Genomic DNA, 24,760 nt, shown 5'->3' with positions numbered 1-24,760 from the left:
AACAACTCGGGTGTGGGCCGTCATATCCCACGGCTGCAGTGGTCGCTAATGCGAGAGCGCAGTCGAACGGCCTCACAAGAAAAGGGGTTCGTCTGTTTTTTTCGGAATGCAATATTATAAGAGAGGACAAAATAAAGTTTACAATACGCAAAAAATTGAGTGGAGACTCGGGTAGAAGGTCCAGTCGCTGTGCCGCAGACGACTTGCCGCAGAAGAGGCCCACTGGTCACGTGCTTGCAAGGCTCCCGATGCTCCCAAGCTTTTGAATGAAATCTGTGGTGGTGTCTAAAATAAAACAGATATTTTTCAAATATTTTTAATTAATATGGTGTTGCTAATAGCCACGAGACAGAGGGTCCACTGGAGGCAAGCAGCACACCTGGGCTGTGATCAAGTCAATGGACAGAGACTGACCTCTGCGCACCCCTAGGAAGCAAGTTCAACACTCTATATTTGAAGAACATTTTAACCCTCAAATGTATGCACTGGAAATACCTGCAGAATGCATCCCGTTCCCCACACATGATCCCGTACTGCGTCTCCTATTGGCAAGGTCATTTGGACAGCGACCACGCAATCAGCCAAGAAAAGTACGAGCGGTAGATGCAAAATGTGCACTCCAGCATTATGAGACAATTGATGTATTACGAGGTGTATTCTTTGGCTGCCGATGCCACTGTACGCTTGAAAGAAAAGTGAAGGCCAAGCGGCCTCTACATCGATTGCTCCATGTTCGACCACAACTGCTTGCCTCCCTTGTTTATGCTCTTCTTTACTAGTTCTGCGGTTTTTTAGTCACTGTGCATTGCAGGGTCCGTGATTCTAGTGGCATAAGGGCCAAAGTAAAACTATAGATTGGAGTGAAATACAGGAGCTTAGGCGGCTCCATTTGCCGTGCATGTAAAGCATTCGGCTCACACTTAGCATCACCTAGGACTCTTTGGGTAAGGCATATATGTAGGACTGCTTTCCATCAAACCTGCATTCTGATTCATTTACTTTTGTTGGCTGGGGCCTTCATATCGTATTGTTCTACGTTTCTCCGGTCCCTTCCGATCTTACGTTATCATTTTTATTCTTTGCACCCTTGCAATTGCCCGATAAAAGAAAACTACTTGATTCCGAAAGAATGGTAAATGCGCTGCATAAAATTGTTCAATTACCTTGCATGGGCACGCGTTCAGTAGGTGGCCGAACAAGAAAGAAACTACCGAGAGGCTTTTGCGCCAAAATGCTGAATATTCCGTCTGATCTTAAAGAAGAAGAATGCTTCTGAGGACAAATCGGAATCCATCAGTGTATGCGCCCTGAAACGCTTACAAATATAAATCCAACTGGTCAGGAACTCGTGGAGCGCTCAGCAGTATTTTCAGCACCGCTGTCATGCCACCTCGCTGAGCATTCATCTCACCCTCCTCTATCTACCTGTGGTTTGCCCTCAAAATTGGTCGTGGCAAACCCATTTTCTAACAACAATTCGTTCCATTTTTTCCCAGGGCTAACCCATTCTGCACACGGAGACCCCCCTCGAAACCCTACGCACAGCGAAGTGTCACAGCGAACTAGAAAAGGCAGAAACAAGTCTAGTGCAAGCTATCAACTCAAACTGCTTGGTCTGTGGCAAGCGCCAATCGTGCCGCTTTGAAATGTTCATATATATACGGTATAGCGCCAGTTTGTATGGGAGTGGCACCAAGACATGAAACAGCAGAACACTTGGAGTTAAGTATTTCCAGTTGGATAGCCCTGTCCAATCCGCACCATCTGCATTAAGTATTATAATTTCTTTGAAGGATTCTACGGATGAGGGGCAGTTTAAAAGTGACATTTTTGCAGCATTTTTTTGCAGGGATGGAGCTAAGCTTGCACGAGACAGTGCATATGCATGTGCAGAGGCATGTGCATAATCATATGTATGTGCATAATCCGCCAGTAGAATCTGGAGTTGGTGAGAAAAAAGGCAATGAGACTAGCACAAATGAACTTTTTTTCTTATAACTGCAAGGTGTAAGTGGTCTGTTTATCCCTTCGTCAGCAATTTTTGGGAAGTACACAAAATTGTGAAAACCCTTCGGTAGAGTTATAGAAGGTGAAGTGAATTACCCTTTAGGAAATCTCTACATGTCATTAATTAAAACGCATAGCCGTCCTCTATCCGCTTCAGGCGAATTCCCAGGCTAGCCGTGGAGGTTAAGCCAGCCTCCCAGCGCTAAGTGAGGTCAACTAGCCGATAACGTTATAAATACGTTGCGCCGAGCGGCTTTAATAGAGCTCCTTGCCAAAGGCAGCTTGACGCATCTGCGACCCAGGACACGGGGAATGCCTACTGAGACAAAGCACGATCGACGCAGACCTCGCTCTGAAGCCTCTATAGGCAGCACATCGCGCCTGTGATCACTGTTGTATAGCAAAAGGCAGTCAGGTCTCCTTACTTCGAAACAGTATCCAGGCCGAAAAATAGAGTAACGGCGTTCGTCTTGCTGTGTAGAAGACTGAAAGACAGTCGTTAACCCATTTAATCGGCCGTAATGCGCGGTAGCTAGCGGCAGATTGTGGCGTGCCGATACCTCAGTTTAAGTCATTCTATCGTCTCTTGTAGTGAAGCTGAGCTAGATTTCGCGCCAAAATTACTACTTCTCCTGGACCGTTACTTATCACAGGGTGAGCTGCGGTGTCGCTACGCAACGAAATAGAGCGGCAAGTATAAAAAGTTCGAGTGTTTGCTGTCCTTTTCGAAAGGAATTGTGAAGATATAAAAACACATGCGGCTGCAAGTACCAGTGGCCAAATGCGCAGTAGAGACTTCCATAGATAAGAAACAGTGCATTAGGGCTCAAGCACGCACGAGAGAAACTTGGTACTTCTTGGTAAGAACTAAAGGCAACCGATGAGCAACGAGCAGCTAGGATAAAAGACATGGGAACGAAATCCTTCTACGCTATCTTTTAGAACTGTCAAACTGGTCAAAACGCAGAAGAGACACCAGGAACAGAGCATGCCCGAAAGGGGATCTCAGCACTTACACAGCGGACCAAAGATATAACTAAGGAAAATGTATAGGTTTCAAGTAAAAAAATTGAAGTATAGACACACCAGCGGTGACTGGAGGAACCCATATCCTCTTGCAGGGATAATTCACAAGAACAAATAGCTGTGGCCGCAGTCAGTCGTGTGGGAAGGGGCAGTCGGAGACGAAATAATCAATCAAAACTTTCAAGCAAAAGGCGTTTGCCTTCTCCGGCGAATGGTACAACAATTCCGTCTCAGTTTCTGCGGCCCAACCCTTTATCGCACAAACGCTGTGGGCTACTGTGGTCCAAGCTAATTCTCAGTTTTTCAGTCGTCATAGCACTAGACTTGCTGTTATATGATTTAGAATGCCATATAGGTGGATTCCAACTCCTCACTCTCGCCCAGAGCATCCGCTTGGGTTCAGCCAGGCCACCTGAAAAAGTGGGCTTCTCAGACGTTCACGTGGCAGGGCGAAAAAACGTGTCTTTTGTCTGGAATAAAACTGTGAAGAAATCTACAGGCAGCTCATGCCCACCTTACGGGACAAAACCAGTGTATGTGCAGGGAAAAAATGGGGAGCGCACCATGAGCGCCTCAAGGCGCTAAGCATCTTTTGTCATCACGCTTAAAGGAATGACGTAAAAATATTCCAGATCCAGTAAAAGATATGACTGTTTTCAAGACAGATAGATTAGCACAAAAACCTTTAGATTTTCCAAAGGAACTGTCACTGCATGAAATCGATTGCTGGGGTAAAGGCAAACACCCAGCTGGAGGTGCTCCAGGCGTCAGCGGGTCCGGGCCCCAGTTCGAAGCAGCCGCAGTTCTGTCTGCGAGGGTGAAGACAGGCGCATGAAAATTTCCAGTCCAATTGATTCAACTAATGCTTGCATGTGTTTATCGAAGGGGTGAGGCATGTTATGAAACGCCTGAGGGCTGACCGTTTGTTCCTGCAGGTGCGAACCTCTGGCGCCATCCGCAGCGGTGTTCCTTTCTCACACGTCAAATTTTTGGTTATTCCTTTTTGGAGGGGAAACGCTCTCAACATTTTCAGACCTTCTGAAGTACAACTGGGAAGATTTTGGGGCGAAGACATTCACATCCACATACGCAGCGTGCAGCCCTTCTGTGTCCAAGTAGTCGGTGGGCACGGGAACAGCCGAAGGGCAGTTTTTAAAGATATCCTTTGCGTCCGCAAGGTTTTTGAAACATTTGCCGTTTGACGGAGCGAGAAGGAAGTGGGGAAAAACGACAAGACACGGAAGACATGGAGCAAAATGAGCCATGGCGGCAACCAGGACTCCTGCAGTTCCGCCACCGGGCCACTTCCACCCGAAGTTACGTCCAATAAGAGCTATGCCACCAAAGCCCAGGCTGGTGGTCCGCCGCATTGAGGGACAGAAAAACGGCTCCTCCCCCGGCGCGGACTTTTTTTTTGATCCGTATGCTGCAGACGGCAGTGGATATGCTGCAGACGGCAGCAGATCCGACTCCCTCCGTAGCAGCGTCCCTACTTGGTCATCATCTCCTTCTTCGCATTCAGCACCGTTCTCCTCGTCTCTAGATAAGGACCTAGAGGAATTAGGTGCTTTGCCTTCGTCCGACTTCCGCCAACGCAGTTACCGTGCCGATGCTGAGCGAAGAAATCGCCAGTGGGCCTCGGGAACCTGGGCTCTGCTGGGTGGAATGCTAGCCATGATCCTTGCTGCATACCAGCTGAGATTTGCCGCGCCAGTGCTCAAAAAGGTCGCAGACTCTGCCGTGCCCACCAGCAGTTCGCGACCTTACCCGTCCAGCTCCCCGTCTGGAGCCGGTGCTGCATCATCGCCGGGAATCACCGGAAGCCTTCAGGAAACTACAGCCAATAAAGTTGCAGCCCGACGTCAGTGGCTATTTGGAATATTTGTGCTTGCTTTCTCTATTTTCTCTGCAACGTTCTTCGCGAGGTTGCACGCCTGGATGTTTTGGATGCGTCGAAGGCTGCGACTTAGGATTGACGACCGCCTGCCGCAGCATTCGAAGGTCGAGAAAGAAATTGCAGAGTTGTATAGTATTGACGATGAGTCGCTGGGTATAAATGGCGAAGTGAAAACTTCAGGGGCGGTTACTGCCATCCGCAAGTGCCTCAGTGACTACAAAGCACTCAACAGGCTTACTCATCAGTCTGCGTTTGCCATATTCTTCCACCTCGCGGCGCAGAGTCGCAGGAGACAAATAGCGTACTCTGTATATAGGAATGCATGCGATGCGCTCCATGCGAAAGTGGAGCAGAGCCGGCCAGTACTGAACGAAGAAGTTGCGGAGGTGCTGAGGAAACAACGCTCGCTGCGCATGCAGTATGAGCGCATGATTGACGATGTTGTTGACATTCTAGACAAAGAAAACCTTCCTCCCGGCTTGTGTGAAGAGGAGCTGGAGTATCTTACGGGAGACTTCCGGCCTGCTCTAGTCGAGCTTGCGAACCACACAATCAAAAGCCTGGATATGGACCGCAGGTTCTTTGAAGCGTTCATTCAATCGCACCACATGATTCAGACCAATTCGGATGAGGTCACCGCAGCAGAAGGCCTGCAAAGTAAAAGAACTGAGAATACGTACACGTACGATTCCCAGCAGGAGCCACAGGATGAGCGGCCGCTAGAGGCTGGCGATAAGGGCGCTCCTGCAGAGCAGCTGACCACAGAAGAACCAAGCGAAGAGTCGTTGCATGAAAGTCAGTTTTGGGAAGCGAGACGAGCCCTTTCTACCTATCGTAGGGACACATTCAGGCCGGAAGTGCCCGACTTCGATCGTTGCTTCCTCCCAGAGCTACCGCTTTCCTTGTTTGCATACTAACAAAGAACAGTGCAATGCCTGTAAATGATGCCAATACGTTAAAGCGATGTCTTTTATATGATTTTAACTACAAGCGTGACAGCACCAGACTCGAGTGCCCATAGGCGTAACCGACAGGAAATAAGCTCCGCTAGCCTTAGTGAACACACAGGTGTATTGCGTGCAAGAGGCTTGACTAAAAAAGGATACAGTGTCCGCTGCGCATAGCATGAATAGAGCAGGCACCTGGATACGGTGAATACTATTCATGGTAACACTATGAGGCCCAGATTCTGCGAGAACCTTGCAGCCATAATGATTACTACATTCCCTACGGCACCCAGTACTGTATCTCGGGACGAATCCCGTGCAGCGTGAGCTGGGAGCCGCACGACGCTACCCCCGCCCAGCAGGTACAGCTCCTGAGCCGTGCAAACTGGCTACGGCGTCCCGTCACCCCAAGTCAGCAATACACCTGCCGAATCGTAAGCCGCCTGAACAGCAGCGGCATCACGTGTTCCCAACCCACCGCCGGGTCAACAAGTGGATGCAAGGACTAAAGCATACAGTGCGTCCAAAGGGCGGTCCCACCAGTAGAAAACTGAAATGCCAAAAAAAAACAAATTCTACAGCTTCCGACTGCGAGGCCCACAAGCTCCTAGTCGCACGGCCGGAGTGCAGAAGGTAGTGGAGAGCTGTCTGCCATGCGGCAGTCTCCCCTTCAACATAAAAATCATGGGACGAGAGGCTCATAGAGCGAGTTAAAAAGATAGCATTAGGCACAAAGAGCACTACAATTAGAGCACAGCACAGCACTTCAAACGTTCTTCCATGCTGTGCAGACAGCAACCAGCTGCCCTGCACTAGCACTCTTCGACTGGCGGCACTGGGACCTTCATTAACATCCCAAAGGTTTACAATCGAAGAAAACGCAACATGTACTTTGCGTACATGGGCCGCTCAGTAACTGCGATTGCTGGCAGGCTGGTTTGTTGTTTGTCTTCACTCTTCAAATAATGTGCGGATGTCGTACAAAACGTCATCGCTGTCTTCATGTAAAGTTGCGTCCCCATATCCTCTGTCGAGATTTACGCTATCTTCCAAAGGTGGGTCCGCCGCAGTCATCATTAAAAGCACATCAAGCGGGGCACTAGCCTGGCTCTTGTATACAATCCGGAGCCTCGAGGGCTCCCTCCAATCGCAATTCCGGGGAAGCTCGCTACTAAGATGATGCAGTTCAGGGTTCTGGAAGCTGACCCGACCCCGAGCAGGTTCCACTTGTACAAGCGGTGACCCTTCGAATGGACGATCTACAGTGATGTGCATCACGCAGTCTTCATAAAGCTTCCATTGAGAGTCCTGCTCATACCTGCTCAACAGTTCGTCTATTTCGTCGTTCTCCAAAACCTCCCTCGGGACAGTCAGAGGACCAGGATTTAGGTCCAAATCTACCAACATCCGCGCAACGTGCCCGTTTGTTTCTGCCACTTGGAAACTGGAATGAGAAGCCGCCATGCAAGATTCAGGGAAGGCCAGCGTTTCTACTCGGCGAACAAGAGACTTCCCGAAGCTAAGACGATGCTTTAACCATTTGAACATCTCCCAACCTCGCGAGCTCCTTACGGCTGGTTTCTCCAAATACGTCACTGTCAGGATCCGCTTCGTATTGTTCACTTTCACTCCTTCGATTCCTACCACTCGTCCCATACCCTTGAGGTTGTGAGCCTTCTCAAAATCAACCAGGACATGGCACTTCTTTGATTCTATTGTGCTTACCAGCGGGCTGGAAATAGGAATGCGAGGTCCTATTTTCTTGTGGACAAAAACAAGTCCTGCTATGATGGCTGTGGCTAGTACCACCCCTCCTGCCACAAGAAACATTCCCTTGTGCTTCTGCGCAGCAGACTTCGTCCTTTCCCAAAGTCTCGGACGCTCTCGCCGGAATTCCGTGACAACGTGCTTCTGCTCGAAAGACTGACTTCCTCGCCAGCTCCCTGAGCTAGAAGGCTGGGAGGCTGCATAAGGTGTCTCCTCCAAGGCAACTGTTGATGCCTCACTGCTCACAGGCGAATCTTCACCCTCAGCATGAACAGGACCTGGAACTCCAGAGACAAAACCACTAGCGCCACGTTCTCCTTCAGCGGGCCCATGTTCATCCATCGGCCTTGCTCCTCCTTCGTCTAACCTATCCCTGGGCTCTTCCTCTGCAGCCTTGGCAGCTGTTGACCCCCCTTCATACTCTTCAGATGCCTGTTGCAACTCTTCTATGATCAAGTCCACCTGCCGTCTAAGGTCATCCAAAGCCTCTTCGTGAGTGTCGCTTGCCGGTGGGCCCACAAAGGAGGTCTCACGACTTGGTTCTCCTTCCATATCAGGCGATTGCTTTTCTTGTGAAGGAACTCCAATGTACGGGGAAAAGCCCAGTAATTCTTCGGTAGATTCTGATATCAGTGCGCCTGGTAGATCCGGTATCTCATCAAGCACCTGCTGAGTTTCAGGAGAGTATCGAGACGGCTTCTCATCTGCCGGCGCAGACGGCACATCTGCCAACAACTTTTTCACTTCCGTTATCCAGCTCTCCTCAACCAATGGGGATAATGTCTCCTCAACAGAGCCAGCTGCTAGCTCGCTCTGTCCTGACGGTCCGGCGCTGGGTCCCTGAGCCTCTGGTGGGTCAGGCGACACAAGCCGCTTCAACAGCGGACTCGCATCAACTGGAAATTCAGATTCAGACGGCTCAGGCGACAAGGCCATAGGAGGTGAAGCTGACGGCGATACATCCGCTGAGCTGGGGAAGGTCAATGGCGCAGATGAGTCGCTGGTAGGTGATTCTGACCGCACTGGGGAGAGTTCTCCCGACTTTGCAGTCCCCTTCAGTGAAGGAGCGCTGCTTGCCTCACGGGTGAGCCTTCGTAGATCCCCTGAGCTCAGCACATCCAGGTCACAACTATCCAGCCAGTGCCCTGAGGTGAAACGGATACAACGCAACAAAGGGAAAAAAAACGCGCCTCCCGCTGTGTGTGGTGCAGTGTCCTGCACCGGGTCTCTACCGCAGCTGACGATGACAGACGCTCCCTACCTGGGCCAAGTTGCAAACTATTCGCAGTGCTCCTCAGGAGATGCGTCCTTGTCGCTGGCACGTCTCCCTCCACAAATTTGTGGCCCTCCCCTGCAAGTGTTATAACAGCTCTCATCAAATCCTCCCGGGAGGTATCCCCTTGAGCCAGCTCAGCGGAAATGAACTCCTGTACAGCCCTGGTCTCTGTACGCACTCCGCAGCACAACAATTCCATGCAATAAGCTGGAACGCAGGCACACAGTTCCCCTACGATAACTACAACAAATTCAAGGGAGCAGGAATAGCCCTACGCAATGAACCAACTACTTGCAGTCGCTTACGGATTGATGGAGCTTCCTTCGGAAGAGAACGTCTCAGTCGTTTAAGGGCTTGACGAGCTGAAAAACCCAAGCACCTCTGGCGGCAGAATTACATAGCATATAGCATAGAGGGGAGGGCCGCTACTACAGCAGGCTCTGCTCGTCCTGAATTCTCGATTCAAATTGCCTCTGCCAAAAAAACCAATCCACAAAGCTCCGAGTGCACTCTTACCGCCTGAAGAGGGACTTGATTTGCTGGGGGAAGACCCTGAAGGCGAACTTTTACGTGATCCACTTGAGGGGGTGCCTATAAAAATAAGAGTCGCATTAAGAACTTCACAAAGCCAGTGGCACAGCTGATAGGAGAGGGACAGCAGCGCAAATCGACTGACACGACGCTTCCCTCTGGTGTGAAAGCGAACTCTAATCCCCTCCTCCTCCCTAACCAGCAAACACACCAGAAGAAGGTGAAGCTCCTGAGGGGGCATGCCTTGGAGATGTCACATTGCTGCGGGGGCTCCGTCCCCGCCCAACTGCAAACATGCGCACCGGAAACAGGAAGGTCCGCCATCTGTTTAGCGGTACAACCACACTAAAATGTACCAGCTGCATAGATGGCTTCAATGTTGTCGTCGCACACATAGTCAACTGGCCCTCCCGTGGTCTCCGCACACATAACCTGAGCAAGAAGGGGACTATACACTCCTACTATCAAGCCAGTATACGCAAATTCGCAAGATAGCAGTACGAGTACGTACAAGTGAACAACGCTGCGTGAAGCACTTGGGTACTGGAAAACCTACCTGCTAGTGTTGGACTGGTCAGTGTTTGAATTGGCTCCTCCAGCTGAACCTCGTCAGAACCAGCGCCCTCTCCTGCCCCTGAGCAGCCACAAAACATGTGGGTCTACCACAATCAGTGTTGTTCCCTTCATGAATATAACGTCCCGACAGTCTGAAGCGGTTGAGTCACACGTGAGTTCCTTAAGGGAAGTCCTGCGGCAAGTGCATGCTACTGCAGTCGTCTCAATAAGACATATATGAAAAGGCAGGTAAAAGACAGCTTATAAAAGAGCTTAGTAGACCAGAATAAGCGGCATGGCTCTTCGCTTTGAAGTCGCTCACCATTTGGATCTGCAGTAAACGTCCCTGCAAATAAGGTCACATGCAGACAGGGAGGAACAGGTGTGCTGTGCCCAAGAGAGCTCACAATGGCATATTTAGCAGCGTCAAACTATAGTTTTTTCGATTACCAAAGAATCTTACCCTGCCACTGAGAAAGCAACAGTGACAATGTGAGAAAGAAGAAGACGCGAGTCCTCGGCGCCCTGCATCGGCGCAGGTACTGTAGACCCCTCCCCATCTCTGACGCCTCAACACTGCTGTCTCGTTCCCCTGGAATTTCCAAATAGGTTAAAAAACTTCAATCAATAGAAAAACTGAAAAAGAGAATGTAACACCAACAGCGTAGCGTCTTGAACGCTCGCCAATGAGCGGTCACTCGACCGCAGGACCGACAGACAGGATGATATCTAAAAAGTTCTGCTTCCCAAACTTAAAAATGAATTCACTTTAAACAAAAATCTAAGAGAACGTGATGTAACTTCGTCGAAGCTCCATATCGCGACCAAAGTTGCATCTCGATCGATCACGACAGGTACCCACCAGAGAAGTGTCGCAGCTTTCGGCCCCGAGAAGCTCGAGCTGCATCCATCGACAGGGGCCTACGGAATTATCTTTTTACGTGGACTATCATTCATATTTCGCTGCTTCTCTGCTGGCACTTGTCAAGAGCACAGCAGAAGCTATTAGTAAAGCTTCAGCTCCCTCCATGCTGCTGTGAACGCTCCCTTGACAATCGACCCCTCTTGACGGGCAGGAGACTGCTTTGCCGCCCGATATACGTTTTACAGACATTTAGATTTGTTATTACATTCGTTTGGACAGCGTATGATTCATGTCTCACCTACTGTATTGCATGAGGGTATTTTGGTCTCGATTTTCCACGGGCCTGAGAACGACTGTGTAAACCGCGGAGCGTTCTCGGCACATGTTACGTGTGAACAGCCGTGCCTCTGCCTAAACAACAAACTGATTAAGTATGGCCTTCTTAGCATGCTAGGGCCTAGGCGCTATACCACACGTTGCAGTCCATATGGGTGATTGTGTTGGTGACCTATTGTGAGGGAACCTAGCAGTTAGATTCACATATTAGCGAATGGTTCTTGCCGGGTAAGTATCAAGAGTATGTAAATACTATGACAGTTAGTAGAGTAGACGAGCACATTGACATTCTAGCTTTTTGAAAGTCATGGCCCCGTCCACCCAGTCCTACAGGTAGAATTAAGAACGCGGTGATCAACACGACTTCTTAGGAAAAAACCTGACACGCGCTCACTATTTGGGTTTCGTATGGCAATGTGGACTAGATAACGGGCCGAAAGGATTGGAAGATGGAGCAGCGGCCCATGAACCCGAAGTCACATCTGGTGGAACAGGCTAGAGGTGTTCTTCACAGACAGGATTTGAAGAGTCGGTGGGGGACACACTGGCAAAGTCCTTAAGTCTCCTGGTGCGCTGCCGCACCCAAACCATGACCCGTCTCAATGCTATACGCTTACCAGAATACCCCCAATTTAGGCGCTGCCGAATTCTCTCATGAACAGAAACGGGTGCTAAGCGCTCCAGTGTGTAACATGAATGCTGATACGCAGAACAGAAAACTCCCGCTAAACACGTGCGAGTTATGATTAGACGCAGAGACTGGGCGGGAAACTTCCGTTTATCGGCCTTCCTTGGCCGCATGGAAGAAAATATAACCTCACTCAATATGCAGCGCGAAAATACATTTTGCAGCACTTCTTGTTCAGTTTAAATAGGGGGTAAGAGCAAGCAAAGGGCAGCTGTAGAGGGATTCAGCTCTTGATAGTTGGCTGGCAAGCGCATGCTTGGCTCACGTGGGCTGTCTTCATGCTCCACAACCAAGATTGCCAAGGTTCAGACAGGCGGGAAAATGAGGCCCATTTTATGGCAGCTCACATATCTCCTGCATGTATTCTGATGCTGTCCTTTTAGCTTGTAGTTGCACCTGTTTGCACTTCTTGTAGGCGTGAAGTGCCGCGGGTGTGTACTCCCCCATTTCTATATGGCGAGACAGGGTCTGCGGGAGGAAGCCAGGGCTTCTACTGCGATTATAGTTTTATTATTCCTCTATGCAATTTTGCGAACTAGAAGCTTTGCGATGGTATATTATTTTTCACTGTGCCTTGCTATTGCTGCAAAACCTCCGGTATAGCTTTCTTGATTCCTTTTCCTCTTAGGTCTAACCAGATTTTTCAGTTTCTCAGCACGGAAGAGGATACAGAGCTTATTTTTGAGCGGCTGCTCCAATATTCGTTAGTTGCTCATGACTAGCACCCCTGAAATGCATCTATTGCAGTAGGGTAGGGAAACTAATATAGCCACTTAACACACAGATTCATCACCCATGCTATACCGCCCTATTGCCAAAGCATAACCCCACAAGGTCAATAAAGGTTATCGTGAGATCCTGCCTTCATGTCTTAGATTTTTCCTCGTGCAAGGAGCTTGCCCTTCTGATGTGCTTGCCTGGTCATTCACTTTAGTTGCTCTACTTCGGCAATCAGTTGGCGAATTACTAGTGTATCGTTAGAAAATTCGACACCGCGCCTGGAGACAACGGATGCTGCATTGCCGTCCAGCCCTTTACTGTTTTACGCAACAGCCACATCGATTCGGAGTTTTGCTATTGTTCAGTGATATCTGCGTTGGCTTTACCTGTGTACTGTCCAAAGTCCACTTATTATGCATTAAGTGGATAAGTGTTGTTCTCTTCTGTTAGAACTCAGCAATATACTAGCTGCGGAGAGGCGCCACCAGGGACTTCGGTCAAACAGCAGGTTGCCCGTTGCTCAAGGGCGCTCTATAGTAAGCTCTTCAGAATGTTAAATGCATTTATAATCCCATCTGAGCTATGCAACTACTTTTTTAATTGTCAATTTTATAAATTTTGTCCAGCTTCACCACTTGGGTTGTGGGGCTTGCGCAAAGTCGCAAGATGAGGGTTGCACCGGCTTCCTTGCGGACTGCAGCTGCTGCTTAACGATGCTACCATAACAGGGCCCAGAACGTCCAAAGCAAGGATACCTGGGATTTTCGCATTGATTTCCAGGCGCTTAGACCTTGCCGAATTTGCAAATAAAGTCGACAAAATGGTCAAGCTGTGAGTCGTCGAGCCCTCTTTCAGCAGCACTCCAACAACCACAGCCTTGTGGGGGGAATGAGCGTTCATATCTGTGTCGCTGATCTATCTCTCGGACGAAAATCACCTCATTCCTGGAATATTTAGTATTTTATTCATTTGGGCTACAGATAAACCGCTGCCACTTGGGATCCGTGCGCTTCGAAGAGTGTGGGGTCTCCTTATTGTATTGACTGGCTGTCTCTCAAGCAGTTGTGACAGGGGAATTACGACGATGTCACCCTAGAATTTGTTGCAAGCTTATTCCGTCTTATGTGGGTGGCGCAAGTGGGAGGTCGAAGGTCCGCTGGAGCGGGGCTGTGTTTGTGTTGCCTTGCGTTGGTATCTTTCGCGCGGCGCTAGTTTTGAGTGGATTGCCTTTTTTTTGTCTCTAGTTTAAAGTAATTGCGGAGTACCGGTAGAAGGGGATTCTCTGTAATGTATGCTCAGCGACGATCATCTCCACGGAGAAGAAATGCAAGCGCAAACATTTGTGTGCACATGCGGCGCAGTGACACTGGCATTGTATTTGTAGTTTTCTTGTGTTGTCTTACATTTAGTGTCCACCCACCAGTGCATGACTGCTCGTTCTTTACAGGCTCAAACCTGGACGCGTGGTGGTGGTCCTGAACGGCCGCATGGCCGGGAAGAAGGGTGTGGTGGTGAGCACCTCCGAAGGGACGAAGGAGCGCCACTTTTGCTATTGCTTGGTTGCTGGCATTGAGAAGGCCCCTCTGCGCGTTTCGAAGCGCATGAGTACCACCAAGGTGCAGAAGCGCATGCGTCCCAAGGCCTTCATCCGCTACATCAACGTTCGTCACCTGATGCCCACTCGGTGAGAATGCATTGCTGAATGAGCAGCAAGTGATCGAATCATGTTAAACGCTACACTTTGCTATTTTTACTGCATTGGTGCGTCAGTTTTAGTTGTAGTTCTGGCCTCTCGTGCTTGCGCTGGCCATTTCAGCTACACTGTAAGCAACGATTTCGACGTGAAGGCCCTCGCGCCAGAAGCTTCCCTAGAAGACAGCGCCATGCGTAAGTCGGCAAAGAAGGCGCTGGCTAACATTTTCTACGAGAAGTTTATGAATCCTGTCAACGAGAAGGCTGGAAAGGTCTCGAAGGACGTTCTCTTCCTTCGCAAGAAGCTGCGGTTCTAAGCGGGATTGCCCGCCAGTTAGTATCGCGGGGGATGCGAAGATTGCGCTGGCAATGCCTCTGCTTGTTTTGTGCTGGCGCGGATTTAACAGCTGGGCTCACAGTCGGCTGTTGTAGTGTTGCTGCCACGACAAGCACAGAGGCTCAGCCCTGGAGTCGTGAATGAACTTTGATTGAAGGGGTTTTTGGGGAAGTTTTGTTGTTGCAAACATCGTACACTGCGCAGCTGGCGCAGCCGCAGTAGTGTAGGCAGGAAATAGGCTTTTCGGAACTTCGGTGGAATCCGACTTTGTTCACAAACTGGTAGCTGAGGTGGTGTTAAGAATTCGTCACAAGCGGAAAAATCGCCTGCATCAGTTCACGTAAAGTAGGCAGTTATCGTAGTTAACGCATTACTGGACGGACTCTTTGTGCATCGCTGGGTGGACGGGGACGCAACAACATGAACAAAGCTACACGAATACGAGCAGTTACGCACTTAATATATCACGGGCTGGCGTCTGTGCCCCTGCTTGTATAGTGGAATTTTCAGTCGGGTGCCACCGCTGGGGATTACTTGAGAGGCAAGTTTGCTGTGGGCCGGCATGGCGTCGAAGGAAATGGCAGCTTTTTTTGCTGAACAGCTGTGCTCCACTTTGCAGAAAACTTGTATTATTGGAAGTGGACTTGTTTTCATCTTGTCACTGTACGTAGGCTAGTAAATGCACATTTCTCGAGACTCGCCTTACGCTAGTGGAATTTGAACGTGACAGACAATCGAACGGCCTACCCAGCCCATTCATCGCAATGACAATACTAGAAATAGATTCTAATATGCAAAGCAAGTAGGAGGATGCTGCAAATAGCGGTATTTCTGGCTGAAGAGCTAGTTGCAACGCAAGGGTGATTCTGTCTGGTGGCCCGACAACCCCAGACACTGAAACAGCCATCGACTCGAGTTGTCATTCGACCTCAGCACGCTCTGTCAATTGAAAAAATTTATACCACTAACATATATTGCATTATTTTGAGCGCACCTTGTGGAGTTTGCAAACTCGGGTCCCCCGGCGTTCACGTCCACCACAGCGAAACTCACTGATCGAGTCATCGGACCAAGCCTCTAACACAAGGGCACGCTTTTCGTGGTTGCTGTTATGATGGGCTTATAGAGTACGCAGATATCGACGGGTCACTTGCCTGATCTGCAACGTTGCAGCAGATCCTCTCGGTGTCAGCTCTCCTACACAACAGTATCCCTTTATTGCAGTGTGAGTCTTGTACGGAGTACATGAACTCATTGTCTCCAACATGGCGCCAAAAGGAAGTCAATCACCCATCCCGAACCCCTACGCCATCGACTATGCGCCGACGGACCGGGCTACCTGCAAGGTCAGCAACAAGCTACAGTACACGGTCATCTTTTTGCAAAACTGTGGCTTGCCCTGCCAGTCTTAACGGTGTCTTTCCATCTTCTTTTGCATCGTAGCAACTACAACACTTGAAGGAAACTAGGGAGCCAATGAGTGCTGCATAGGTGTGTGTGAGCCCGGACAGGCGTGTGATGGCCGTATCGCCTTGGACTCACTGCGCTTCCTAAGGAAAGTGTGGAGCCGTTTTCACGATGGGTTTGATGAACAAAAGTACCATTTGCGCTGCGGAAAAAAGTTCACGGAGAATCTGGGGGAAATCCGATGTAAGTGAATAAGAATAGGGACCTCGCTGACGCAAAAATCCCCAATGAACCATGAAAAAGTTTATTAACGCACACAACAGTCACATGCAGTCTCCTTTTTGCCTGGGCGATGCAACAGTGTGGCAGGCCTTGCGGTGGAGTGACATTCTCAAAGTTGCGAAGAGCTTTGATGCAAAAATCGACGAAGGCCAGTAAGTCATTGTTCGGAATTTGGGCTCACCGTAGTTCACTCATGCAAAGTTGTTCTGATTTAGGCGCCCCACATTACCAACTAAAAAGAGCTGATAGATGAGCATCATGGCCTATCAATTTTACATGCGTGTGCTCGTGCACTTGCGCACAATATGGAACACAGCGTACGTGCATGTGCTCGTGCACTTGTGCACAATATGGAGACTTCTGCTGTTTGTTTGCGGTTCCTACAGTCCTGCTGTGCAGGCCGTAAAAAGGCGCAGCGATGCGATCTGGAGTCTGAAGTCAATGCTTATGGTAAGTACTCTTGGTTGAGTTGGATCTTACTTCCGAGGCTTGTAAATAGAGCTCTTGCGGCGCGACTGGCTGCATGTTTCCCAGTAGCCGCCGAGCAGCGTTATTACCTAGACCTTCTCAACTCCTGCTTTCTGTGTGTACAGGAAATTCCCAAAAAACAGCTTCTCCCCATTCTCGACGCAAATGGGATTCCCTACAACGAAAAAAAAATCTCGGTGAGCCCTGACGTTCACGCGTGCGCTTTTCTGGAGAGCTCGCTATAGTTGTAGCTCAAGGCGCAACATGCGGGTTAGGTCTCTTGCGTGAATCATTTCCAGGTTGGTGAGGCTGCGCATATCGTAGCTGACGGATTTATTTTTGGGAAGCTTCCCCCTTGCCCGATCTGTGGAAACACTTCATTGGTTCAAGTAAGCAACTGCGTGCGCAAGATTTGCAAGACTTCTCGTATGTTGTGAGCACCTGAAGCGAACTTCACGCAAACAAGAGCGACTGCTCGTTTACCGCAGTATGGGGGCGAAATTCGCTGCAACGGCTACGTATCGGCGAGCACCAAATGCGTCTTCTCGTTCATATTGTCGGATATCCTGAGGCCGAATGAAGCCTTTGACAACTCTGCCACAGGCGTTTCCGTCGATGACCTTAAGCGAACGGAGATATTTGTGTTGCCAGTGCGTCTGCTATGCACGTCCCTTGAGTTCAATCGTTGCTTATTGGGGAGCGTCCTCATAAGAATAGAAAGCTTACTCACAGTCTCCGAACTCTAACCTACGAACAATGTACCTGCTTGGCCATCAGGACGAAGCAAAGCGAATCCCAGTGTTTAAGAAGTGGAAGTGTCCACAAGGTGTCGAAGGCTGCATGGAACTAGGCAATCCACTAGGTGAGCCTAGGCGCTACCTCCCGGCAATTAAAGGCTGTAGACAGTTAGCACAGAGAAGACTTTGCAAGACAGCGCTAAATCTCCCGCTTCTTTCCGCCTGCGGTTGCTGGGTGTGCCGCAGACGCGCCTTCCCCCAAGCCGTAGGACTTAATAAGGCACTGGAAGGCCTTGAAACTCCCCAGTGAACACCCCTCCTAGGAGGGGTAGTACAAACCTTACGAAGCTGCTTTTCCCCGTTGATCATTGATGTCGAGCTGCGATGATGATGTCTGTCAGTACTTGAATGCGGGCTCATTTCGCATGCAGTTCAACGGCTGAGAAGGAATCGAGCGAGCCAGAAGCTATTCCTGTTGGCAAGGAATTGGTGGGGTTGAGTTTCACCTCAGTCGGAGCCACAGACCCTCCCAAGTGAGAATGCACTGAAAATTTGTATACGCACAAGTAGTGACCGCCAATTTTGCTCCTTAGAAATTCAGTTTAAACTTGTATACTATTTTACCACTCCAGTGTTGTTGAGTCAGTGACAGTTTTCGCCTACGCATACATTCCGCTATCTTCCCGGCCTTTTTTGCAGAGTGGAACTGCAACTTTTGATCGAGAAGCATGCTGGAGAGTACACGTAGGTGCACCTCCACTTCGCAGCCTGCTCCTTTTATTTTGCTGCTCAGTGGACTTCAATGATTCGGGGTCGCTATTTTGGTGTTGTGGGATTTTGGGGGTTTGGGGATGTTCTTTCGAAGCTCGAGCTCACGCAAACAATGATTCACGACATGCTCTACGATGGTGGAGCACCATGACTTGTTCGACTCGGTGCTTATACAAGTCTCTGCACTGCTTTCGCACTTCAGACGAGTCCTTTTCTGTGGTCTGCTGTGTTCTGCCAGTGAGCAGCTCGAAGGTCGCACAACCTTTCTGCTTGTAGGGGACGGCGACAGCCACGAGTTTACGAAGAAGTATCGCGATGCAAAAGCTGCTGGTGTACCCATTGTGCATGTGAGTTGCTTGAATTTTCTTCTGTTAGTCCGGAGTTTTGTTCAAGCATATTGCTGCTACTCTCTTACTGGGATGCGTATTGTTGTGTCGTGAAAACGTTGTCATGTCCTATTGGTGGGACGTCTCTAATGGGTGTGGGGCAGATCCACTCTTGCGCCACAACTCACGTGTAGAAATACCTTGGTGAATATTTAGTCCCCACTCGTCAACGTCGCATCTTGCCCGTATTTTTCACGGGACTATAATGTGTAAAATTGTCAACGCTAGAGCAGAAGCCGTATGCCCCCCTTTTGATGTGTCATATTCCACTAAAATACCCACCACAGCCATCGCACCAACAGGGTATATCAAGAATCTCAAGTATATATAATTTGTCAATCTGCATGCAGCTGTGAATCACTTCTGTGGCGCAGAGTGACTTCATAAGCGCTCTACTTAAGCGAGAAAATTCGGAGCCGAAGTCTAAGCTGGCAATGTGCCGCAAATGGAAGGGGTCAAGTGACGGCCCGGACCCTCGGCCAACGGTTAGCTTTGCCATTTCACTGAGCTGCCTTTGTGCATGCCAGTGCGCACTAGATTTGCGTCAGTTATGGTGGGCTGATGGTTCGGCTCTATGAGTGTTTGCATATAGGGTCTACTGCTCCGAAAGAAAAAGTACGCGCAGTATTATCTTGTCGAGGGCAAGCTAACACATGAACTGCCAGATGCGGCGGAATCTCTCAAGCAGCTCAGCGAGGCACAAGCCAAAGAAAAGCCTCAAACGCAGCGGCCGCCGATCGCGAAGAAGTCTCCTCTCTTGGAGGTACTGCCAGCTTAAGCTTGATTTCCAGGCAGTTTTGTATAAGGCCCATAAGTCAAAAAGATTCGTCGAGCTTTTAGTCGCTCCATGCAGGGCATCAAGACACTATATGCTGGTAGTGCCTGCTGTTTAAATGTTGCCTGTAGTGCTGTTCTGAGGGCTCCTTTTTGAACTGTCCGTGTGAACTGGATGTGGTAGGTGGATCCTTTGTTTAGCAACAAAAGAGGTCGAATTTACGTGGACAGTTATGGAAATGCTTTCAACTGCACCACGCAGTATACTGATATTAGCACTGGTCAGCGATCGCCCCGCTGTTGGTGCTTGCCTTACCTCATTATGCGTACTCCTTGACGAGAGGAAAGTCGTTTCTTCTCCTTTCTGAACGATTCAGGGATCAATAAGTACTATTCCATGCAGATCGTCCAAACTAACAAGACATTTCATTTCTTCACGAAGTGGGGTCGCCTGGGGGCGGACGATAAATTAACTAACGACTATAAGTAAGAAAAGAAGTGTAAAACTGGTTCAGAACACAGTCCATCTAGCCTGTATATTCAGAGTTACTTGCTTATAAGCCCTAGAGATGTTGCAGGTATTGGAATTTACACACTTGGTTAGTTTACAGCTGCACCGTTGATGTGCCTTAAATTTGGGCTTCAGACAACAATCATTTGGGCAAGACGTGGGTGCTGCAGTGGGTAAGCCAGTACCTTAGCACATTTCCTGCCGCATGCGCCAGGCGAAATTCATGTGTTGCCTTGCGTGCTGGCAACGATAGAAAGCGTTGAGTTCGTTTGTTCTCTACCACCGCTCGCAGAGGCATTCGAGGCAAAGTTCTTGGGGTTGACAGGCACCCACTGGAATGATCGTTTCAGCTTTGTCCAGCAACCCGGAAGGTACTGTTTGTCCTTCCATACAATCAGCGTTGTTTATATGAAAACTCACAGCTTGTTTCCATGTCGAGCCCCAGGCACTGAGGCATGTAAACTGCTTAGCAATCCGTAATGCTTTCGCAGGTACGGTTTCGTGGAGCTAGCAGGCTACCAAATGGGTGATGAGACACAAAAGAACGCCAAGGAACCACCTTTGAAACGGCCCAAGCTTGAAGCTGCCAGGTATATAAACACACAAGAGGGCTATGCACTCTTCCTGCCAACGCGCTTAGGCTAGTGCATCACCTCCGCAAACTACTAAAGGGGAAGACAAACAGCTAAGAGCTCGCTCAACGTGTGCCTCCTGTATATCTGGTGCAGCGCCAGCAGTACTGTAGATGAATGCACTCTGCCTCCAGCAGTGAAGGCCATCGTTGAATTGATTTTCGATCGTAAGTCCCTCTTAATGAGTTGATTGCGGGGCCATTGTTTGAAGAAGTCCACGGTGCATGGTTGTTCCGTAGTATTCACCTTGGTAGTGCGGCATCATCAGTCTTCTGGGACACACAGTTTTGGTCCTGTGGCCCTACAGGAAAATTGACGGAGAAGTTACTTTCTGAGCAGCACCTAAACCTTAAAAAGCTTCCAATTGATTCTATTTCAAAACGGCAGCTGCAAGAAGGCTATGCCGTGCTCCAGGTAATGTACACAGGCTTCAATCTAGTGAAAGTTTTGTGACGCAGTGCATTTGGGGTGAACTGCTTTTACGCGAGCATAAGTTGTTCGGCGTCTTTGCTGTCTGCGCACAGGAAATCCAAAACCTCCTTCGCGAGGATCCAGCGCAGACAAACACCCTAAAACACCAGTGAGCTGACTGGCTTGTTGTCTTTGCCAAGTGAACAATGGTGAAGTTCAGTGCAATCTGAGATTCTTGAACGATATTATATGAATAAAAAGAATGAGGCTTCCTATTCCCTGCAACCAGGACTCGGCTCGCTGATGCTACGAACCGGTTTTACATCAAAATACCACATGTCGTAAGTTCTAGCTATGCTTAGTAGCACCATGGGGAGGGAGTGATATCATGGTTGTGCTGCACTGCGTAGTGCGTGAAGCTGCATTCGTCATGTTACCTTTCTGAGAGCTGCGAGAGCTACAGGAAGCCACCGTTCTACTCTTCAGCTATGGGTCGCCCTTGCAATTATGTTCAAATATCCTGCAGTTTGCCGTCTCCGAAAAGCCTCCGGTTCTCGACTCATTTGCGAAGTTGAGGGCTAAGATTGAGATGATGGAGCAGCTCTTAGAGGTGTGGCACAAGCACAGATGCAACACACAAAGCTTCAGGCCGCACTAAGCAAGAAGAAGCAAAGCCTTTAAATTATTTCCACACTCAGATTTCCTTCCGTGCAAGGTTTGCTGTGAGATGCCGGGAATGCTATTAGCTTGACTGCCGTATTGTTTCATAGGTATCGGTTGCGCAATCCTTATTGACGGATGCATTGCTGAACGCCAAAGACAAACATCCACTAGATGCCCAGTATGAACAGCTGCGCTGCAAGCTCGAGGTACTTGACTGTTGTTTGGGTTAGATTACTGCCAAGGACCAATTATTTTGCCTTATGGGACCCGGAAACCGCATCACGCAAAGTTGATGCATGACAGCAATTTTCAGTATTTCTGGAGCACAATTAAGGCGTGAACAAGCGCGTTCGCGAAGTGCATTTTGGCGCTCATTAGCTTGTGCTGATGTACTGCTTCAGCCAGTAAGTGAATCCGACGAGGAGAGAAAGTTGGTGGAACGCCTCATCTCAAACACGCATGCGCCGACCCACAACACCTGGAAGCTTAAGGTAAAGAGTGTTTTCAAGTGTGATCGCCAAGGAGAAGCGCAACGCTTTAACAAAGAAATGGATAATCGCATGCTTTTATGGCACGGCTCTCGGTTGGTAAGCGACGGATCTCCGCAGTACTGCAGGTGGTACTTGCGCGTGCATCATACTAGCGTGCTCATTAGCAAAACTACAAACGAATAGCTTGCTCCTGGAGTCCGAAACATGCTGATTACTTGGTCTGACAACGTCTGATACTGGCATGAGACTTTACGGGCTGCGTACACCAACAACCTGTCTTGGGCTTGAAACCTTTCAGACGAACTGGCCAAGTATTCTTGCAAAGGGTCTTCAAATTGCTCCTCCGGAGGCGCCGTCATCTGGATACATGTTTGACAAGGGAATCTACTTCGCAGACATGGTGAGACACCGACGAATGGTCTGTCTTACTCAGTGGAGTTAAGATGCAGCATTTTGTCACCGTATGAGTGCTGGGGGGAAGAAAGAATAATCAGTAAAGACATGCAAAAGCAGGCGTAAACAGACAAAGAAAGGCAAATGTACTTATTTTTGGCCACGACTAAATTTTCGGAGAAGGCAGTTTGCTTGGCCGAAGTTCATCGGCTCGCTTGAGTGCTCTCGGTGGCAAAGTGAGAAATCCAGCGGCGCAGCACTTCGGGTTTGCTCCCAGCACTGTGATGCAGGTCAGCAAGTCATCGCAGTACTGTTACGCATCTTCGGCTCAACCACATGGCCTCCTCGTTCTTTGTGAGGTTGCTCTGGGAAAGCAGCGCCGATTCCTCCAGGCAGACTACGAGGCAGCAAAAAAATGCAAGAAGGATGGTGAGCATGCCATTAACTAGCTGGCGCCTTCTTTGCTTTTCAGTTGCTTCTGTACGCAGCCGCGCTGTCGGCGTTGGTTGTTTGGCATTGCAGGACAAGACAGCGCACAAGGCATTGGCCGCATGTGCCCGAATCCCAAATCTGATTTCGAGATCCCTTCGGTAGTTGATGAGAAACCTGTGCGCGTTTGCGGGGGAAAGAGCTGGAATAATTCAAAAACTATAGATCAGGTGAGCTACAAATGCCGAAAATTTTTAATTGTGCGATGCACACATCGGTTGCAGCTTGGCGTGACCACTTTTGTTGACTTCCGTCTCGTGAAGTATAGCAAAACAGGAGCCTGCATGCGCGAGCCACTTACGGTGACGCCTCCAAAACACTGCATATCCACTGCACAGCGTTTTCCCCTCGCCTATAGCTAGTTTGTAGCTGCGTTAGCATCTATGACTGCGAGTTATTCAGCTGAGGGAAGAGATACCCGGAAAGCCTGAGGCGGCACTGATGTACAATGAATATATTGTTTACGATCCGGTGAGTGGCGGCACCGTTCGCCAGCCCGTCCGTCCCTTGGTACTTGACCTCAAGTACGTTGCTTCCCGTGATATTAAAAAACGAGGATCTCGCTGTTTGCGGGCGTGTATTGGGGGAATGCTGCAGCGCCAAGTCAAGATCCGCTACCTGGTTCATGTCGAGTTCGAGTTCGAATCCTTTGACCTTGATTCTCCTTGACGCCTGTCCTCGCGAATAGCTGTGTAGTACTGTTTTCTGCAACACCACTGTATATCTCGCATTTATTGTAGCTACTAAGTTGTTCAAATCTTTTCAAAATCGACGAACGCCGAACCCCCACCTCAGTCTGCATGTTGAACCGCGCTGTCTTAGCCTTCGCGAGTTTCTTGCTCAAAGGCACGCTGCTGTAGACCCCTCAATAAAGAAAAAGCGCCGTCAAGCATCAAAGCACAAGAGTTTTATTCTATCCCATCCCAGATGCTGTATTACTCTTGGAGCCTCTGTCTACTCAATTGTGCCTGCAACACAGTCTACTATACAGCGGCGCCAGTCACGTCGGTAAAGCCTTCCGCAGATAAGTTGTGCGAGCCGAAGTTCACAAACTATAATTTTCAGCTAGTTTTGGGTGCCAAACGGACACTGTCGTCCACCACTACAAAAAAAAGCAAGTTGAACGGAGCGGAGCAGCGATGCAAGGTGACTGACTAGAAACGCCGATGCTCTACTGGAGCTTTGTGGTGTTGGCATGTCATGGTTTGCCATCAGCCAAAGCAGAGCTGACTGTGCAATTTGGATCCTCTCCAATTGCTAGGCGTGTCCGCTGTACGCTGTACCGCTAACAAGGCTATGCCTTGTACACATGCCTGTCAGAATGCGACGCGCGGGTCTGACTTCAGCTTGATCATATCTGACTGGGTGTGAAGACTCAAAACTTTGAGTTTGCTCTTGATTGCATTAATTCGTAACTGGTTCGTCCGCGACTGGTGGCAAAGGTCCCTATATATAGCCAATAAGTGCCGTCGCAGCTCAGGGTCACGTCCCAGGTATGGCTGCCGTCGAACCTGCAACAAGAAACAGCTCAGTTCTAGAAAGTTTACTTGGTGCACTTGGCAATACAATAAAAGGTACCCATAACTCCCGCAACTCGTAAGAGGAAAACGTCCGGGTAGTGAAAAGGGTTGAGAAAATGAGCCCTCAGAACTTGCAGCGAAGAACTGCGAGCAACAGCAGCAGAATGTGAAGCTCCAACTG

At 49.2% G+C, this 24,760-nt stretch overlaps 4 protein-coding genes across 4 annotated transcripts; 3 read left to right on the top strand and 1 right to left on the bottom strand.

Moving 5' to 3' along the window:
• Positions 1 to 4,296: 4,296 nt before the first annotated feature.
• ENH_00071580 (hypothetical protein, conserved) lies at positions 4,297 to 5,847 on the top strand (the record flags this gene model as incomplete). The annotated part of the gene is made up of 1 exon (XM_013577314.1): positions 4,297 to 5,847. One exon carries the CDS (start codon positions 4,297 to 4,299, stop codon positions 5,845 to 5,847), a length of 1,551 nt encoding a protein of 516 aa, XP_013432768.1.
• Positions 5,848 to 6,828: 981 nt separating this feature from the next.
• ENH_00071570 (hypothetical protein, conserved) lies at positions 6,829 to 10,566 on the bottom strand (the record flags this gene model as incomplete). Its single annotated transcript, XM_013577313.1, has 8 exons — positions 6,829 to 8,789; positions 8,906 to 9,088; positions 9,226 to 9,282; positions 9,437 to 9,511; positions 9,663 to 9,737; positions 10,008 to 10,085; positions 10,329 to 10,352; positions 10,470 to 10,566. 8 exons carry the CDS (start codon positions 10,564 to 10,566, stop codon positions 6,829 to 6,831), a joined length of 2,550 nt encoding a protein of 849 aa, XP_013432767.1.
• A 2,869-nt stretch (positions 10,567 to 13,435) lies between these two features.
• Positions 13,436 to 14,624, top strand: ENH_00071560 (ribosomal protein L27, putative; the record flags this gene model as incomplete). Its single annotated transcript, XM_013577312.1, has 3 exons — positions 13,436 to 13,446; positions 14,063 to 14,299; positions 14,432 to 14,624. 3 exons carry the CDS (start codon positions 13,436 to 13,438, stop codon positions 14,622 to 14,624), a joined length of 441 nt encoding a protein of 146 aa, XP_013432766.1.
• A 1,285-nt stretch (positions 14,625 to 15,909) lies between these two features.
• Positions 15,910 to 23,728, top strand: ENH_00071550 (NAD(+) ADP-ribosyltransferase, putative; the record flags this gene model as incomplete). The annotated part of the gene is made up of 29 exons (XM_013577311.1): positions 15,910 to 15,990; positions 16,147 to 16,294; positions 16,413 to 16,485; positions 16,720 to 16,783; positions 16,927 to 16,998; positions 17,290 to 17,451; positions 17,579 to 17,844; positions 17,970 to 18,071; positions 18,238 to 18,282; positions 18,512 to 18,656; positions 19,070 to 19,180; positions 19,288 to 19,458; positions 19,654 to 19,750; positions 19,847 to 19,955; positions 20,116 to 20,153; positions 20,273 to 20,351; positions 20,472 to 20,570; positions 20,709 to 20,779; positions 20,920 to 21,026; positions 21,137 to 21,192; positions 21,313 to 21,364; positions 21,550 to 21,633; positions 21,794 to 21,892; positions 22,088 to 22,273; positions 22,476 to 22,577; positions 22,861 to 22,999; positions 23,093 to 23,229; positions 23,462 to 23,530; positions 23,657 to 23,728. The coding sequence occupies 29 exons, from the start codon at positions 15,910 to 15,912 to the stop codon at positions 23,726 to 23,728; spliced, it is 3,036 nt and encodes a 1,011-aa protein (XP_013432765.1).
• Between the last annotated feature and the right edge of the window lie 1,032 nt (positions 23,729 to 24,760).

Source organism: Eimeria necatrix, genomic scaffold, assembly GCF_000499385.1.
Source record: "Eimeria necatrix Houghton genomic scaffold, Enh_scaff6, whole genome shotgun sequence".
NCBI lineage: Eukaryota > Apicomplexa > Conoidasida > Eucoccidiorida > Eimeriidae > Eimeria > Eimeria necatrix.
The sequence above is the reverse complement of the archived record's forward strand: the minus strand, read 5'-3'. Positions and strand labels throughout refer to the sequence as shown.